Source organism: Phyllostomus hastatus, unplaced genomic scaffold, assembly GCF_019186645.2.
Source record: "Phyllostomus hastatus isolate PE091 unplaced genomic scaffold, TTU_PhHast_1.1 phas_contig_16, whole genome shotgun sequence".
Lineage (NCBI taxonomy): Eukaryota > Metazoa > Chordata > Mammalia > Chiroptera > Phyllostomidae > Phyllostomus > Phyllostomus hastatus.
Window position 1 is genome coordinate 14,069,807 of NW_025333643.1, and position 18,538 is coordinate 14,088,344.

Here is an 18,538-nt window from a genome sequence, read left to right on the forward strand (position 1 = left end):
CTTAAACATACATCCTAGTACTCTCTACAAAGCAACATTTCATCCACACCTTGCTTTAATACTACCAGACTTAAAAGCACTAAACCTTACTCAGAAGATAAAGCACCAGGTAGGAAGATTCAGTCCTTCTCTAATAAATCCAAAATAAACAACTATGAGGTACCACCAAAATAACAGAGTATATAAAAAATTATTGTACAAATGTCAGTATTTTTTAGGCTGTGGGAAAAGGAGTATTTACTTCTCTGGTAACAGATTGCCACTAATCACTAAGTAATTACTATGTGGCCAAGCATACAGCTAAATGCTTTGAAGACAGTATCACACTTCAGTCTCAAGACAATCCTGAGAGATGAATGATTATTAACCCATTTTACAGGTGAAATTTTCTCAGTTCACAAAAAATAGCAAATGGTAGAGCCAGCATTTGTGGACCAAATTTGCCCTTTTCCCAAAACACAGCTCTCCGCAGTCCTGACCATCATCGCACCAGGAGGGCAAGCTGGCAAATGTGCAGCAAGAGCTCCAGGACCTTCGCCCCACTCTGGGGAATAGAAGCCAAGGAAATGAACCAATGGGTGAGGGGGACCTGCAGAAAACCAGTCTGCATGAAGGTTTCACGGCAGCTTTCCATGGACAGCAGTAACTTGGAACAGCCCAAAGGCTTCATCAACGCAAGCAAAGGGCAGGGAAGGGTCCACAACATGAAAATATCATGTGGCCACTAAAAGTGGCATGTCTGTGAACTATGTCAATACATGAAAATATGTTTGGAAAACAAATTTAAGTAAAAAATAACCAAAACAAAAACAAATACAGTGGTTTCAACTCCACAGAAGATGTATCTGTCTGTATCTGTCAAGAGTGGGAGAGTCAGCATTTAACACTCACTAAACTATTTCTGGGGCATTAGTTTGAATTTACCAATTTGCAAAGACAACACAAGGAAACCCTGCTTAAGTATGCTGTGATTCAGAGTGCTCTTCTCTTCCTGAGCCAAAGAGTGACTTTTTCATATAAAAATAAAATTATCTGTACTAATTTAAAAGTCCCCCTCATAGGCTTTCAATTAAGTCCTATTTTAAAATCATATTAACAAAACCTCCTTAGTGATAAGCCCATAGCTTATAAAAACTTTCATTATCCATTCAGTACATTAAAGAATAGGCTTATAAATTGGAACATTACTTGTCACTACTGGTTTGCACTAATCAAAGTCCACACTATCAGGATCTCACTCTTTTATAATACACTTGGAAAAGTAACACTGTTGAAGATGATGTAAATCCATGGGGGCTGGGGGCAGAATTTTAAGGGTATCTGAACACAAGGCAAGATGGAGGCCATGTGGTCGAAGAATAAAGTAGGAGTTTTAGGCCCAACTAACATTTTTTAAGATCTCGTTCTCTAAAAAGGAGGAGGATATGCCCACACAGGTTCTTCATCACACTCTGTCCAGGGAGGCAGGTGAGCCCGGCTCACCCTCAGTCAGACTACAGACACCCCCTAACCTGTCTGTACACTGCTCCCCTGGGACTTCCAATGGCTTCTTGTAGATCCTGTCACTGGAGGGGAACACAATTCAAAGAGCATCTGAAGTAACTGCTGTATCTTTTAAGACTAATGAGGCTGGTAAGTTGGGCAAGGAACTGGGCCAAAGTCAGCGCTCTCTGACTTCTGCGCTAGGGAAAGACAAACGGATTCCTCCACTAGGCGAGACTGTCCTCTGCCTGGGCAGATCCCACATCAGTCTTCATGCCAAGGTTCCTTTTTCTCTGTCCTTACCAACCCACATGTCCTGCCCATGTTCCCATCTTGCCTAATACTTGGGATGACTTACTATTGTCTTTCAAGCATAAAGGGCCACTGGACTCAGTGTGTACCTGGCACAGAGCCAAAGCCCCAATATGGCAATGTCCACCTCCAAGGGCATATTATCCAACATGGTGCCCTCTACCCATATGTAGCTACTTACACTTAGTGAAGTTTAAATTCCGTTCCTCAGTTGTGCTAGGAGCACACAACTCCTAGCACAAGTTTCAATTGTGCCACATTTCTACCACAAGTGAATAATGTTACTGAATTGGACAGGGTAGGAAAAAACATGTCCATTGTCACAGGAAGTTCCACTGGACAGTGCTGGGCTGAGAGCTTGGCACCTGACCACCTGCCTCTGCAATTCCAGGTGACATTTTCTCACAGCTGGCAACTTTTCCCAGCTGTCACCGGGCCCCATCTGCCACCTCAACTGACACCTAAGTGATAACTCAGTTTCACTCAGGCAGCATTTTTTAAATTTACATGTAGTAAAAGTAAAAGGAATGTTTTCCAGTGCACATTTCCATGAGTATATACATATATAAACCTATAACTAAACTTATAAATACATGCAGTTGTGTATCCACCAGCACCATCAGCATAAGGAACAGTTCCATTACCCACCCCCCCAAATTCCCTAGTACTGCCCCTTTATAGTCAAAACCTCCCTCCATTCCCCCAAAACCCTGGCAACCCTAATCTGGCAGCTTTTTAAAAAACTCAGATTCCTGGCCTTCCCCTGGAAATCCCACTTAAGCAGGCCTGGGGTGAGGCCCGGAATCTCCCCCCAACTTACCTCTACCCAAGAATGTACCTCAGGTGATTCTGGTGTTCAGCCAGGTTTGGAAACCTCTGGGGTAAATACCTGATCCTAGTTTAATTTAATCATCCACAAAGCACTCTCTGGTATCTAGTCTTGCTCTCTTCCCACTCCCATGAGTTGTTCTGCTGCACATGGCAGAAGTCCACCTCAGGCAGGGGGCTCAGAAGGCAGGGCAGTGGCCGCTGGGGGCACTGGCAGGGTAAGAACTCTGGCTCTGGTTTCTGGCAGAGCGGCCTAAATCACATGGCCTCCCATCCTAATCCCTTCCTGGCTCTTTGTACCGTGGGCTCATCTGGAAAAAAGGAACCACATAAGAAATAATTGCCTACCTCCGGAGGCTCACTGGGAAGCAATGATTTAGACAACACATTCAAAGGCGAGGAGCAGCCAGGTACCCTGTCCTGGATGTATCATCATCATGCTGCGTTGCCTCTGGATAGAACTCTCCTCACCCTGTTTACCTGATGGATATAGGAGATTCAGGACTCAAATTACAGTAAAATTGCAGCCTTAAAAATAATCAAACTGGCCCTGGACCAGTGTGGCTCCCTTGGTTGAGCACAATCCTACAGGGCAAAAGGTCACCAGTTCAATCCCCACTCCGGGTATATGCCTGAGTTGCAGGTTCGGTCCCCAGGACCCCAGTAAGGGTGCATATGAGAGACAACTAATAGATGTTTCTCTCCCACTTCCTCCCTCCTTTCCCCTCTCTCTAAAAATAAATAAATAAAATCTTTTTTAAAATAAATAAAAATGTTTTTTCCTCTCAAATGAGTGATTCCAAAGGTGAGGGACCGAATGCCATTTTTTTTTTAAATGGGGAATTTGGAAGAGTTGGCATCATCTCTGAAAACCTCCTCTGCTCAGAGAGTAAACAATTACAAAGAGAGTCAACACCAGTTTAACCATTCTCTGCTTCCCCACTATCTCCTATTCTGCTGAGGATTCCTGAAAAACATTGAAAATTTTGAGATGATCAAAGGAAAAGTATGGCCAACATAAGAAATGCTATCATTTAACATCACATGTTTATTTAGCCCCACCAAGCCAAAAAAGAGAAGATTGTTTGAAAGGGAGAGAATGCCTGCTTAATCAAGTAAAAATGCATTCATTACTATGCTATTCAACTCGGCTTTCCTGAAATCAGACACTTTTGCCCCTAGACCATAAGATTGAAGCGATTTGAAATGAAAATATTTCCTGTCCACTGCTTGCCAGTTTCTAGCCCCAGAGTGATATAACAGATGACATCCAGTACAATAAATGCTTTTATTAACCATAAATTTGAGCCTGCTTTAGGGATTTGAAGTGTTGGGTTTCATGCTGAAAAAATGTAATGTTATCCACAGACCATCAGCAAGTAACAAAAACAGAGGCACAGGTTATGCTACTTTGATCAAATTATGGCCAAAAAAATTGTCTTTTGCATTTAAAATAGTAGTTGCATTCAAGGCCTATCTTCTAGGAGCACCACAATAGTTTAATCATATGTCTTGTAGAGTTTAATGGAAATTTATCCTGAGTGCAGATTTACAGAACTAGCAGCTTCTGTTAAGCAGAAAGGAAATTGAAAAGTGTTATGAAGCTACGTGAGCTGAGAAATCCAACTAAAATGGGACCCCTAAGCCAGGTTTTTCACCTCAGCACTGTTGATGAAATGGGCCAGATAATTCTCTGCCAGGAAGAGCCAACTTGTACACTGTAGGATGTTTACCAACATCCTGGGCCTCCAACCTGCTAAATGCCTCAAGCATCTGCCCCTCCCTGATGTGACAACCAAAACTGTCTACAGAAATTCCCAACATCACTCCCAAGAATTATTGCTGTAAGTCAAACTTCTTGCCCATTTGTCAAATGCTACCAGACTTTCTCTTTATTGAAAGACAGAGTCGGAGCTGGAGGGGTCCCATAGCCTCCGGCTCTCTGCCCCAGTGCCTCCTCTGTACAGAAATGCTTAGTGACCGGTGATTTCTGAAATCAAAGGCACTCTGCACTTCTACCAAAACCAAGAGGAGCAGAGCCATGGAAACAAGAACTTTCTAGTGACCAGAGCAAACTAGGCAAAGCAAAGGCAACGTGCACCCCCTCTGAGGCCCACTGTGGCCCAGCCTTTGTGTCGGGTGTGCATTCCAGCACCAGAGCCCGGCCCACGGGGCTGGGCCGCACTGCATCCATGCCAGCATCCAGAGTGCTGCTTTCTGGCCTTTCACTGTCAGGCCACAGAGGGGAGAGGGGACTGGGGACTCGGTGCCAGAAAAGAAAATGAAAAGCAAAGTGGAACCTCTGTGGTCCATTCTCTGGATGCTGAATGTCCCACTATTACATCTCGGCATGACATTTCACGGCCAGCAGGGGAGGAGGCCCAGTCCTGAAAGCTGAACAAACGCGGGCGCGCAGGCCCGCCTCTGCCCTCACGGTCTCCCTGGACTTATGAATAAAAGATGGGGGTTTTGTCTCTGTCGTTTCCCTGGTACCCTGTAAGAATAACAACTTGTCGCTTTTTGACGTTTTAACTTACTTTGAAAAATAATCAATATTAACTTTACATGTCTTGGCCCTTAAATCTGGGGTAGGGACAAATAAATTAAAGAAAAGCCATGTAATTAGGTAGAAGATGGTAATTCAGGTTAAACTAATGAAACTGTCTGTAAGGGACTCAAATAAAATAATATAGGCAATACTCAATCACAGAACTAAAAGGGTGGAAACTGACTTTGAGGACATGTTTTGAGTGAAGTGGCCTTTACTGGAAATAAAGTTCAATGTTTTCTTAGCACAAAGGAAAGAAATGGCTGAGTTTTGGTGTGAGGAAGCACTCAACCGTAAACCCGCCCCGGCCAAACAGAGGTTTTAATAGGAACTCATTTCCAGTCGCTGAGGGCGACATCTACCACTGTTCGCAACAAGCTAGTATGAATAGCAAAAGCCTTCAGCATTCTTGAGACATTACACTCCGGATTTTGAGAAAGCAATGTTAATTTCAAATAGTCTTTAAAGAAAGATTATACTACAGGATAGCACAAATGACACCCTAAACTTTCTTTGGACCCTCAGAAAAGGACAAGGGAAGCCTTAATGAAAAGCATTGTGTTTATTTTTCTAAAAGACAACACAAGACTAAACTGGGCTAAACCATTAGAAAGCTCTCTGGTACAACAATTTCAAGTGGAAAAAACAAATTTTCCTCATCACTATAACTGCATCTATATATTTTTTAAATCTATTGATACCTTAAATACAACAACATCACAGTATTGCCTTCAGAGGAATGTTGGCAAAATATTTAACTTGACCCTAATCATGAGGAAATAATCAGAAATTCAAATTGTGGAACTATCTATACATAAGTGACCTTGACTCTTCAGAATGTGTATGTTACAAAGGACCAAAAACACAGGTGAAGGAACTGTTCTAGACTACAGCAGACCAAAAGGATAAGCCATCTGAGAGTAATGAGTGAACTTGTCTGAATCCCAGGAGGTGATTCAAAAAGAAATCATGAAGGACATTAAGACAACTGAGGTAAATGTAGCAAAATGCTAAGAACCAGTGACTCTAGGCAAAGGGAAAATAAGTGTTCGTTTTGCTGTTCTTTAAATTTTTCTGTAGGTTTGAAATTTTTCAGAACACAAAATATGGGAGACACGGTACACTAAAGAGAAACCCCAAGTACATGTGACTGGCTGCCTGCTGGTCTGGGTGGGGGCTGGGCAGCAACAACTTCATCATGGCTGTTTAGTTTCAGAAAATACATGGCCAAAAATATTACTAATATTTTTTATTCCTCACCCGATGATATGTTTATTGATTTTAGAGAGAGTGCAGAGGGGAGAGAGGGGAGAGAGAGTCAGAGAGACAGAGAAACATCGATGCGAGACAGAAACATATGGGAGACATTGATTGCCTCCCATATGCACCCCGACCAGGGATTGAACCCACGACATAGGTATGTGCCCTGACTGGGAACTTAACTCACAATCTTTTGGTATATGGGACGATGCTCCAGCCAACTGACCCACTCAACCAGGGCTTATTAATATTTTTAAAGAAAAATTACATAAAGTCTTAATATAGATTATATCCAGGATACAAATAAATATAAAAACATTATGACATAACTTATTATTCACTTAACAGGGCAGTGGGAGGGTAGATGTACACACAGCAGACATTTATGATATTCATATTTTATTGCTTTTTAAAAAGTCTTAGGTCCCTTTAAAATCCCCTTTATGCCTTTGCCTAAAACTCTTCTGCAATTTATCATTCTCTTTCTGCTCTTATCAGAATTCCTATTAATATAGAAAACTTTTTAGAATAGCTCTTTAAAACTTTCCTGCCTTCCACCTAAACTCTCCCCAGTTATCCAACCCCATCCCTTTTTAATGAGATAAAAACAATGATTACAATAGTCTTGGCAACTCAAAAACTATGCCCTTAAGAAAAATGACTTTAAGTAAAAGAAAGTTCAGTAGATGGGAAATGTTCTCAAGTGAAACGATATAGGATAGAATTTCTGTCTCTCCAGGACTTCAAAACCCAGGGAGGAGAACAATGAGAGAAGCAGCCTAGAAGGGACCTGGTGACCGTCACCTTGGGTGCATGGGACACTGGGAACCCACCCCTCTTGCTGCCCTGAAGCAGTCTCCAGGCAGCACAACCAGATGTTACATTTTCTCTGCTTGATTTCAGTAAAACTCCATGACCTCTTTCTCAAATTAAAAAGGCAATGCTATTTTTTTAAACCACAGGAGCTATCTTTAGTGAAGCCTTCTAAGGATTTCATTAATTCATAGCCAGCCAACCAGGACTTTTCCCACAGTCTCCCACAAAAAAGCCCGGGAAGTCACTGATTGCTTGGCTGGATCTGAATATGAGCAGAGGTAAGATCAGAAATATCTCATTCCTCCCACAGGGAGGCAAGGCATGAAAATCAAAGCCAGGCAAAAACTCATTACCACAGCTGGCCAGCAAACCCACAGCCCCAGAAAAGAAGGCAAAGAGCATCTTTGATTCTGGAGAGACTGTCTAGCAACTTCAGAAAATGAAATGCATTCACAACCAGAGGGGAATGAAACAAAATGAGACACAATGTTCATACCCACTGAGGGCTGCTGCCAGGGTGGGGGAGTCATTTCATTCCCATGGTTTCATACAGCCCCTAACCAGGATGCTTTAGTTAATGCTTAGTAGCAACTTTTTACATTTCTTTCTCATCCATAGTGCAGCATAATCTGACAACTCAAATATTCTCTTCAAGCAACCGACACTTTGCAAAGTGCAAGCCCATCCAATGACGGCCCCAATCACCGCCTTTATCTATTGTTTTCTGGGAGCCCGTCCTGCGGTTGGTCCAGCAGCTGGCCAGTGTGGGCACACCGTGCCAACAACTGTGGTGTGAATGGATAAAGGGAGCATATTTTCATGCTACTCTCAGCACCTAATGCCACAGTACATGCCAATGCTAATAAAACATAAGTAACTACAACTTGAAACTTTTATTATAATTGCTTGCCTTACACGTCACCTCCTCATAGAAGTCACTCGAGATCATTCACTTGTGCAGCCATCGCTCTCATCAGCCTATTTTAATTTCCTGCAGAGCACTTAGTCATTCAAGAAACAGAAAGAGGGAAGAAACAGATGACTAGGTGCTTGCTGCTGATCTTGTGATGCAGCAGGGCACAGAACAGGCAAAGGCCCTGCTCCCATGAAACTGACATTGCAGCGAGGGAGGCAGATGGACAGACAAAAAAAAAACACCATGTGTGCCTCATGGTGAAAAGTTCTGTGGAGAAAAATACAGTGAGGAAAAGAGGACAGAGAGCAGTAATTGCTATTTTAAATAGGGTAGTGAGGTCTGGCCTTTGGTTATCCTAATCAGGGCTAGCACACAGAAAGCACCAAATACTTGCTGAATATAAGGACGGTCACTGCAGGTCATTCTTATCAAGCCATTCATGCGCTGAAGAAACTTTCCAGGACTCACCATTCCTAACAGGCACATGCAGGCAAAACTCAAGGGACCCTGTTATCTAGTCCCAACCTCTGTCTTTAGCTTTCCTGTCCGCATGACCTCCAATGAGCCGTCCTCCTCCAGCTTTGCTCACATTTTTCTTTCTGCCTAAACTGTCACCCCACCTCTTGCTTCCACTCACCAGGAGGCCCTGCTCAGGGAGACCTGCCTTCTACAGCCATCCCAACCTCTTCCTCTAAGTCTCCTCCGAACCACCAAATTTAGTTTCTTCTCCATGCACAAATCAAGTTTCTGCTGCTTCTTCACTGCATCACTGCAAACAGCTGGATGCATTTTCACTAAATCTGGAAGCATGATGGGGCGGGTCTGACTTTACTAAACATGGGCCTTGTGGCAAAGGGGAAATTCACATGGGTAGGCCAAGGGGTGGTGTGGAAAAGCCTCACACAAAGAAAGGTAGGCCTCTACCAAAGCAGAAGAAACTGAGGCAGGGCAAGCAAGAAGGCAGAGTTACTGGGAACCAACTGAGAAGCCGACTAACTTACCAGAGGCTTCCAAAGGCAGGTGCTAGGCAGCCCCCAGACACTGGCTCACCACTACTGCAGGCCCACACAGCAATTTAACACAAAGTAGCTGCTCGAAAAACTGTCTCTTGCCTCCTCACTCCAAATAAGTCTTTTGGAACTTCAGATATTGAGCAGTTACAATAAATCCTAACTATATGAGTGCCTGGGCCCCACCCATAGCAAATGGGCCCACTGCAGAGGAAGAAGGCCATCAGCTGTCACTCAACAGGGACCACGCTGGCCCACTGCTCCTGCATTTGGTCTGGATTGCAGTGCATTTTCCTCAGATAAAAGGAGGGCCGTTTTAGGAGAAGAGAAAACAGAAATCACCTGGACAGAATAAAATCAAGAGAAATTTCTAAACCATATGGCCTGTCTCAGGAAAATGTACCTCTTCGTTCCAAGGAAACCCTCCCTCTATCCCCATCAACCCTCTCACTCTTGAGTAAAGCTGTCCATCTCAGAACAGAAGTCTGGGGCCACAGCCAGCATTTTTTTTTAAGGACTACCATTCAATGGGGGGATGGGGACAACTCTACAAAACTGACAAAACAGACCACTTGGAAAAACTCCTGGTTTTTAAGGGAATAAAGTACTTTTTGAACCTAAAAAAGTTATTTTTGTAAAGCCCAATCCCTTATGATTTCAAAAGGATTCATTTGAAGTCCTGAATTTTAACACATGAAATGTAAATACCCATCTGAACATTTTAATTGATACTATAATTCCCATTCCCTTTTCAAAGCTGTTGTTTCCATTTTATATGGCATTTCTGATAAGTTCAAGCAAGCTTCCCTATAAAGTAGTAATTTTTCATGAAAAGCCTCATGATTAATGTCCATTAGATCAGGTTTGGAATGAAAAAGAAAGTGCAATAAAATGACAATTTGTTCAACTTCCAACAAACACTTGCCATCTATTGCCCTCTCCATTCTTCAGGTACCAGCCTGATGCAAATAAGACATTCACCATTACATTCACTATAAAACAAATGCTTCTTGAAAGTGCACAGTAGAGGCAGTTTTCATTTGTGCTATTAAATCAGACAATTTATAGGTCAACTTCCGTTTTAGAAGAGAATTACATGTGTGTTCACATCACATCTTTATTTTGTCATACACCCAGTGATTTGTTGAGGACAGCTGGTACCTATTAAGTCCTCCCTTTAAATGTTGTAGCCTTAATTAGCTACATCCACCTTCCCCGAACATTGCCAAACAAGGGACCAAAGCAAAGGGAAGCCGTTTTTATCATGGGCCCTGTGAATAATGGAGCTGTAAGTGTTAAAGTAATAGTCCCCATTAGAGACTAACTGCTTAGCCCTTTTTCAGACCCCTTGATAAAAAGCAAGATACAGATGGGGTTCAAATTTTCAATTTTTGTTACTTAGGTAATTTTTTAATTGTTCAATTTTTAGTTTCCTTCCTGGTGTTATTAATTAAACTTTCTTTTAAGATACAGCTTGGGAAAGGATGACAGCCCATCTCCCTGGAGAAATTCTTGGTATTTTTTATGCTACAAACTTACTTGGACTTCTGAGCACATGAGACCAAACAGACAGAATCTTCAAGTAGAGAACAAACCAAGTACAGTTTTCTGTGAACAGACATCATGCTCTTCCCTGAAGAGTTTCCAACTGACACAATGAGAAATTCTGTTGATGAAATCGTTTAAATCTGCCATATGCAGATAAAACACACAATGATTTGATTACAGTTTAGACTTCCCTTCATTAAAGGGAAAAAAAGGACCCATTCAGGACTTCAAGTGTGAATTATGTCAACAGGCTAAATTTTGTGTGAGGTCAGGAGCCATCTCCAGAATTCCCCCTCAGATTTGGTTTTTTAGAGACTTGCCTGGCTTTAATCTGCATTAAAGACTATCTGTTTCAATAGGATGTGATCACTCCTGGGCTTGTGTCTTTTCAATCAGCCAGTGGCCCTGCAGGGCTTAGAGTGGCAAGGAGGAAGTGGCCTGTGGTTAAACAGAGGAAATACCAAGGCATTTTAATAGAGCAAATAGTCTTTTACTTCCCACCGGGAAGAGCTTCAAAGGCCCGGGCCCTGAAGGGGACAATGTGTTGCGGGGCCATCAGTCACCTAATCGCGCATCAGGCCCATTCAGCACAAGCCCGCCACACAGACAAACACTGCCCAGGGGGACATCACCTCCCACCGCTGCACAAGTCTGGTTGCACAAGTCTGGCTGCCTGGGGATGAAGGCCGTAGCACCAGCACGGAAAGCCCCCCGGGGTTCCTGAGTGCAGGAGATCCTCCAAATTTGGGCGAGATACAAAATGGAAAAGGTCTCAGCTGCCAGGCTAGGGTGGCAAGAGAGGGGTCAGCTCCAAGGGTGCTGCTCCCACCCCAGCCTGTGAAGCTTCGGAGGGATGTCTGAGCCCTCACCTCAGTCCATACTCGTAAAAACCAAGGGTAGGGGACCCAAGCTTCCAAAACCCTAAAAACCCACACCCATCAGAGGCAGACAACACAAGAGGAAGTGAGGAGAAAAGAAAGGGACAATTAATCGTTGATGGGGCAGCCCCAGCAGCAACAGCACACATCTGCAGGGGCACAGTAGGTAAAAGGTTTAGGGACCTATGAGGGAAAAGAGGGTTTTGAAATATTAAAAAACAAAACACACACTTTAGGCCAAATGAAGAATGAAAAACACTCAACTTAAAATAGAGACTTAAAAAAGCATTAGCAGTTCTTTCCTTTGTAGGGAAGCCGTCTGTAAGGTTTGAACTGTGAGAATATGATTCAGATCCTACTCTACTCTTTCCTAAGACTATTTTCCAGACAAGCCCAGCTGTTCTGGGGAGGAACCCAGTGGAAGTGTCAGGTCCTCTTCCCTCCTGGCCTCCTCTCCAACCCCAGGCCAGAGGTACCCACCCAAATCAGGTGTCCTGCCCAGTTGGCTCCCCAGGTCCTCTCTCAGGCAATCTGACCCCTTTCATTGGCCACAGCTCTGACAAAGTCTTCACTTTCCTCTCTAAATCCAGCGAAATAATTTAAAATCAAACTCTGATTTTAAATGTTTAGAATGTGGCTTCTCTCTCCTTTCTCCCAATCTGGACGCCTGTCTCCTAAAGCAATGGCTCTCACCCTTGAGTGAGCATCAGAGGAACTTGTTCCAAAATGCCAATTCCTGGGCCCCACCTCACTCCCATTCTGGGTCCATTAGCCTTGAATCTGCATTTTAACAAGCTCCCCAAACAATCCTGGTCCTGTAAGCCTCCAGATTCACACTGAGAAATTTTGTTCAGAAGGAGTGGTGCCAAAGCTTGCACTTAGTTGCTGCTCACATTCACCCAGCTGTATCTGGAAGTTAATAACTAGCACAATGCCCCAGGCAGTGAGGGCTCTGGGGTCCAGTGGAGTGAGAAGGGAGGGCTGCCCAAGAGAGACAACCAGGGCCAGGAGGATTCCCAATTAACACTGAAAACAGACTGGAAGAAACATCACACTTACAAGAATGTCTCTCTGAAAAATGTGACAACCAGCGTTGTGTCTCTTTTAACCAAGAATTCTGTAAGGGAAACAAGAGCATGTATAACATGGACAACATAGCCACAGGACAGGCAGACCATATGCGGGCTTGGGAGCCATGGGCTGCAAGTGAATGAAAACGCATCCAATTCAGAATCAAATAAACATGCCTGGGCCCACAGCCAAGGAGAGTTCTTGGATTGGACTTTTATCAGGGACCTAAATTTTAACCAGCTGGAACTTCTTTTCCAAGTACCACCCTATTCCTTCCTACCTTTTGAGATGAAGTATTTGCCTTAAATGGGAAACTTGCACTTCATTGTAAAGACGATGCCAGCATTCTAGCTTCCTGAATTCCTGGAGGAGCAGACATTTGGGGGGTAGAAACTGTGCTTCAGGGATAACAGACCAGAGAAGGTATATCCTGTTGAGGTAGGAAGATAAGCAATGTCCCTCCTCTTCCTCTACTGCAGGAAAAGCAACTAAATAAAACCCTGTGCAAGCAGACTCCTAATTCTTTGTTACATAAACAGGCTCCCCAAATGCCCAGCAAGACCCAAAGGGAAAAAACCTAGCACAAGTGATCCATACAAACAAACCCATCCCACTATCAAAAAGCATGAGTTAAGACCCAGTGTCAATGAGGATGCAAAACTTCCTCTCTGAAAGTTTTACAAATTGTTACTTCTTTGGGAAAATTGTATTTATTACTCAAAGAACAACTTTACCTGGCAAGGGTGCTAAGAGATTTTTTTTAAGTAGTCGAGGAAGTGTGCCCACACCTCACTTCTAAAACACTGAGCTGTGTTCAAGATGGTATCAGCCCCTTAATTGTGCCACTAATAATGGGGAGGTTGTGAAACCTGACCACGTAAACCAGGCCGGCTCCTCTAAGAGCAGCCCAAAAGGGTGTGTTAGCAGAGCTGCCAAGGGAGGGTTAGCTGGCTGCAGTCACCTTACAAGTCCTGGGAAAATACACATTCCTGCAGAGGCAAGAGTTCCTGGAACAAATGCTTCCTGGAGATCAAGGGGGTCATTCATTCAGCTCCTCTCCAGCACCCAGATCCTGCCCCTCCTTCAGGGCTCACTTCTCCACCCTGCTGTCCCCTCAGGTTCTGTGTCGCCTGGACCCACAGGAAGCCCTCTCTCATTTGCATCACAGACAGCTGACCCTTATTCTTGTATGTTTGCATAGCCCCAGCTAGACTGTAAGCAACCTCATAATTGAGACTAACATCTACTTATGGGCTGAACACCCACCATCAAGTAGGAGAGTCAAGACATGAATCAAATACTCAAGTCACAGTACACCAGTATTTACTGGCCAGTCCTCTGACAGAGCAACTTCTGGAAGAACTTACTTAGAGACATGAGAACAGGGAAGGCTTCCCTCAGGAAGTGATGCTCAGAGGGGAGGCTGAGGTGTAAAGAGAAGAAACACCAGCAGGAAGAGCATGTGCATAAGCCTGCTGTGGCAAGGATACTAGAGCCTGGTGTGCTGCTCTCTCCCCCACTTCTTAAAATCAATCACTTAATATAGGATTTAGCAGGATAGCTGCAGGATCTAACTGGGTTCAGCCAAGATTTACAGGGTTCCAGACTCTCAGGCCACCACCATGAGGTTAAGTGCCTGCCCGACTAGTCTGACAACAGAGATGTGAACAAATGCAGATGATGTAGTATGGTGAGAACCAAAGTGCAAGGATCTGCAGGAGAAGGCAAAGCAAGGAGAATGGCATTGTGGGAGGCCTTCTCTGAGGAAGCATCACCTCAGCTGAGTCTTAGGCCAAGCAGGTTCTCAGAGGAGGAAAAGGCATCCCACGTTCAGGAAAAGGCATGCCTTGGCAGCATAAAGGGCAGAGGAGTCAGGAAGCATAGTGAGAGGGGCTGTGGCTGGGAAAGTGGGAATGCAAGGCAGGTAGGCAAGCTGGGTTAGGGAAAGCTGGTGCTCCATCAGATGCGCCAACAGGCAAATCCAAGAGGGAAGGTTGGGAAGTCTGGAATCTGGGGGATAGCCCACAGGCTTTCATGCTGATTGAAGATGATGAAGATGACCCGAAGAAAGGGTTGGTGGAGCCAAAGTAGGAGTTGCTGAGGTCATCCCCAACTAGGAGTTGTAGTGGGGGAGAGGTCAGCATCAATGTGAGGCCACTGGAGGAAGGGCACCATTAATTCTGCAGGGGTGCAAGTTTAGGGGAAAAGAACACATTCTCACAGGCAGAAAGAACAAAACCACCCAGGCTTGGCTCCCCACTGCAATGAAACTTCACAAGCTTTGTGTACTGACACATGAAGCCAGCCATGCAATTGCAGAAAACCAGGAAATTGGACTGATTCACCTATGCTGTTATATGAAATCCTGGAGTAAAATGCCTGTGATGCTGTTACAGTTATTCAAAAGCCAACCTATCAGTCTAGATCCAAAAAAATCTAGGAGCATCAATAAGTCAACATAAGATAGCTTTAAGGAAAACTTTAATCTGAAAACTTGTTATCTAGGTTTTTAAAGTAAAAACACAATCATGTTATTTTACTAAAATGGGAGAGAGTTAAGAAAATGTGCTGTTTTACTCAAGTAGTAAGTTTTATATTCACTATGGGGTTTGTGAGAGTGTAGACTATAGCTGTCTATAGTGCATCTCTTAGACTTAAAATCCCAACTGCCCTACTCATACCTGGTTTTCCAGTTTCTCAGAATGTGGGGCAAGTGAGCTGGAAGCACCAGCCTGTGCCCCTAACAGGGTGTCTAGTCCTAGGCCTTGACTGCGCTAAAGTCTTTCAGAGCACCCCAGAAGAGGTGGGTCAACATTAATCTAAGCAAACTACCTCATACCCATCCCTTAGAGCAATAGTGCTGGTGAAAGTAGCAAATCCCCGTTTACTCCCATTTTCCAGGTGCAGAAATTGAGATTCATGGCTGCCCAGGAGCAGAGCCAAGGTCATGTCCATGGCTGCCTTAGCACAAAGCCCACGTCCTCTACACAAAGCTGAAGGCTGTGAGTGCCCTAATGCCAGCCTGCCCTGGCTTTCGTGGGAGGTAGGGAGCAGATGGATGCAGTCTCCAGGTACCAGGACCACCCAGGCCCAGGAATCCTAGTAAGGACCTGGAACGCTAGCGTCCTGGTGCACTCAGCTCCTCACCCCATGTCCATTCGCCCAGACAGCATCAAAGGGAGAGGGTTCCAAGCACACAGCATAAGTCTGTGCACCTCTCTAGTCTCGTCTCGGGCACCTGACACAAATGACCAACTCTTGCTTTCCTTTGGCGATGAAAAATATCTTCAACCCTAGGTGGGGCGTGCTGGAGTGGGATGGGAGTGGGGGAATCATCCTTGAGACCATCCTTTGATGAAGGAGTGAATGGAGGACCAAAACTTCCCAGCAAATCAGAAGTCGCGGGTGGAGTGAAAGTGGGGTAAGACGGCCCGGCCTTGAAAGAACAAAGCTGCCCCGAGAATGGGGCGCATCCCTCTCCGCCTCTCCAGGTCCGTTCTGTGGCAGTCCTCGGATTGGGCAGATCTGTGGGCCAGAGGTCCAGGGTAACACTCCCACTCCCGCTTCGGAAACCGCCCCAACGTCGAGACAGCCCCGAGGATCCGGGCTCCGGGGCGCGCAGCCCTGAGGCGTTGGAAGTCCCGGGCCAGGAACAAAAGATGGGGCGCCCTTCTCGCCCCCGCTGCCGCGCGCCCCTCTCGCACGCTTTCCCGGAGCGGGACCCCGACCCGTGGCCGCGCCTCATTAGCAACACAAAGCCGGGGTTTGGCGGTCCCTTTCATCCCCGCCGGGGCTGGCGGACGCGCGCCCCGGGAGGGAAGAAGGGAAAGAGGTCCGGAGACAGTGGGGATCCCAGCCCCGCCGCAGACTCCGGAGGAACCAAGCAAGTCAGCGCGGGCTCCGCCGCCCGTGAGCACCTGTGCGCGCCGCTCCCGCTACGCCCCCCGCGCTTTTGGGGACGAAGAGTTTCTTGCCGCCCTCTCCTTACCCTCCAGCCACAGGTGTCGGCGCCCCGCGCTCTGCCGGAGCCACCGGCGGCCACGGCCAGCTGCGAGCCGTTCAGACAGGCGTTGACAGTGAAGAAGACAGAGCAGAGCTGCAGCCACGGGGCCATGGCCGTGCGCTTACCCACCCCGGCCCTACTCTGCGCCCGGCTGCCCGCTGCAAGCCAACCCCGAGTGGGCGGTGGCGCGGGCGGCGGCGGCGGCGAAGGAAGAGGAGCGGGCGGAACCACGGAGCATGCGCCCCCAGACCTAGCCCCGCCTTTTCTCTCCCAGCCCCGCCCTCAGCCTTAATACCCTAGCTCTGGCCCCGCCCCTCCAGCCTGGCTCTCCTTCTTCGCCCCGCCCCGCCTTCTAGGCCACGTCCCTATTACCACGCCTTAAGTAAAAGCTTAGAAGATGGAAGGTTTTTCCCCACCCCTCACCTGAGGTTTTTGGGTTTTTTTAAGGCAAAGGCTTTGTGGAAGCGGTTCCTGCTCCCTTCAAAAACTCAGAAAAACTCAAAGAATATAATAATAATGGTTTTAATAACAAGTTAATTAGCATCTGCTCTTCGTCAGTCCTCCTAGTGAATCCTCCCAACCACATAAGGAATTGTTGGTAATTATTGTTATCCCTGCACCCAGTTGGTGCAGGAAAGTTAGGATAACGCGATGGTTAGAGAAATCCTGGCTGGGACCTCGGACAAATGATTGCTCTCTCCACTCTTACCCTGTAGACTGGAATAAAAATAAGAGTAAGTATCTTAGGCTGGGGAGGATTCTGTTGGTTAGTACACAGCAAGCACTCAGTAAATGCTTCAGTCTCTCACTGACTTACATAAAGCGCTACACAGCCGGTACCTGCTAGACCTGAGGTTCAAATTCAGATCTGACAAAACCAAAACTCTTAACCACTACACTTGTCAAACATACCCTTGTGAAGTGGATGGTATCTCTGTTTGGAAGAGGAAACTGAGGTTCATAGAAGTGGAGGAACCAAGATCATGCAACTTTTCATCACAATTCTCAGCCTTTGCTTTGTCTGGTTTCTGTGCACCTGAATGCAATCAGCTCGACCTTCTCCATTGCCCCCTCCTTCATCTCCACCACCACCTCCTCCTCCACACAGCTCCTCACTGAATCATTCCCCCTCAGCAGGGGAAGTCAGGGGTTTTAGCATGAATGCCAGGGGCTAACATGAGGCCAGGACCACTTGGGTGTTGGTGAAACACTAAAGAAACCATGAGGCTGCCTGCTTCTTAGGCTCCTTAATATATATGACATTGCAGCCTAGATATGCTCCATAATTTATTAACCAATCCTCTGCTGAGGGACTTCTATTATAATCAGTGATTTTCAAAATTATCCTCACATATTTATCTTGACTCAACTGTTTTTTAAGGATACATTCCTAAAATCAGAGCTGCTGGATTTAAATTACACACTTTTTTTAGATTGTATTTATTTATTTTTAGAGAGGGAAGGGAGGGAGATAGATAGAGAGAGAGAGAAACATCAATGTGCAGTTGCTGGGGATCATGGCCTGCAACCCAGGCATGTACCCTGGCTGGGAATCGAACCTGCAACACTTTGGTTCGCAGCCTGCGCTCAATCCACTGAGCTACGCCAGCCAGGGCTAAATTACACACATTTAAAGTTGCCAAATTGCCCAATATCTCATTGCTATCTTAACTGGCTCTTCTGATTGCTAATGAGGTAGACGTATTCATTTCTTCCTTTGTTCTGGAGTTTGACTCCAGAAAGAGGATCAATACTTGGAGCTTATGATAGAGGGAGAACCTTGAGGGCGCTGGGTAGGGGAGAGCATTTCTCCCTGGGTTTTAGACCACATGGTTGAGTGTCAGGGATGTCTCAGCGAAGCTCCTT

The 18,538-nt window shown here is 45.5% G+C and overlaps 1 protein-coding gene across 3 annotated transcripts in view; it reads right to left on the reverse strand.

Annotated features, from left to right (window-relative positions):
* IL17RD (interleukin 17 receptor D) overlaps window positions 1–16,858 on the reverse strand; it is a 63,036-nt gene extending 46,178 nt beyond the window's left edge. For 2 of the 3 annotated variants that reach the window (XM_045832457.1, XM_045832456.1), the window contains exon 1: window positions 16,658–16,858. In XM_045832457.1, the coding sequence (XP_045688413.1) occupies window positions 16,658–16,783 (126 nt within the window). In that variant the 5' untranslated portion in view covers window positions 16,784–16,858. Of the gene's footprint in view, window positions 1–2,970; window positions 3,103–16,657 lie in introns of all 3 variants that reach the window. The other variant, XM_045832458.1, reaches the window with a different exon arrangement.
* Between the last annotated feature and the right edge of the window lie 1,680 nt (window positions 16,859–18,538).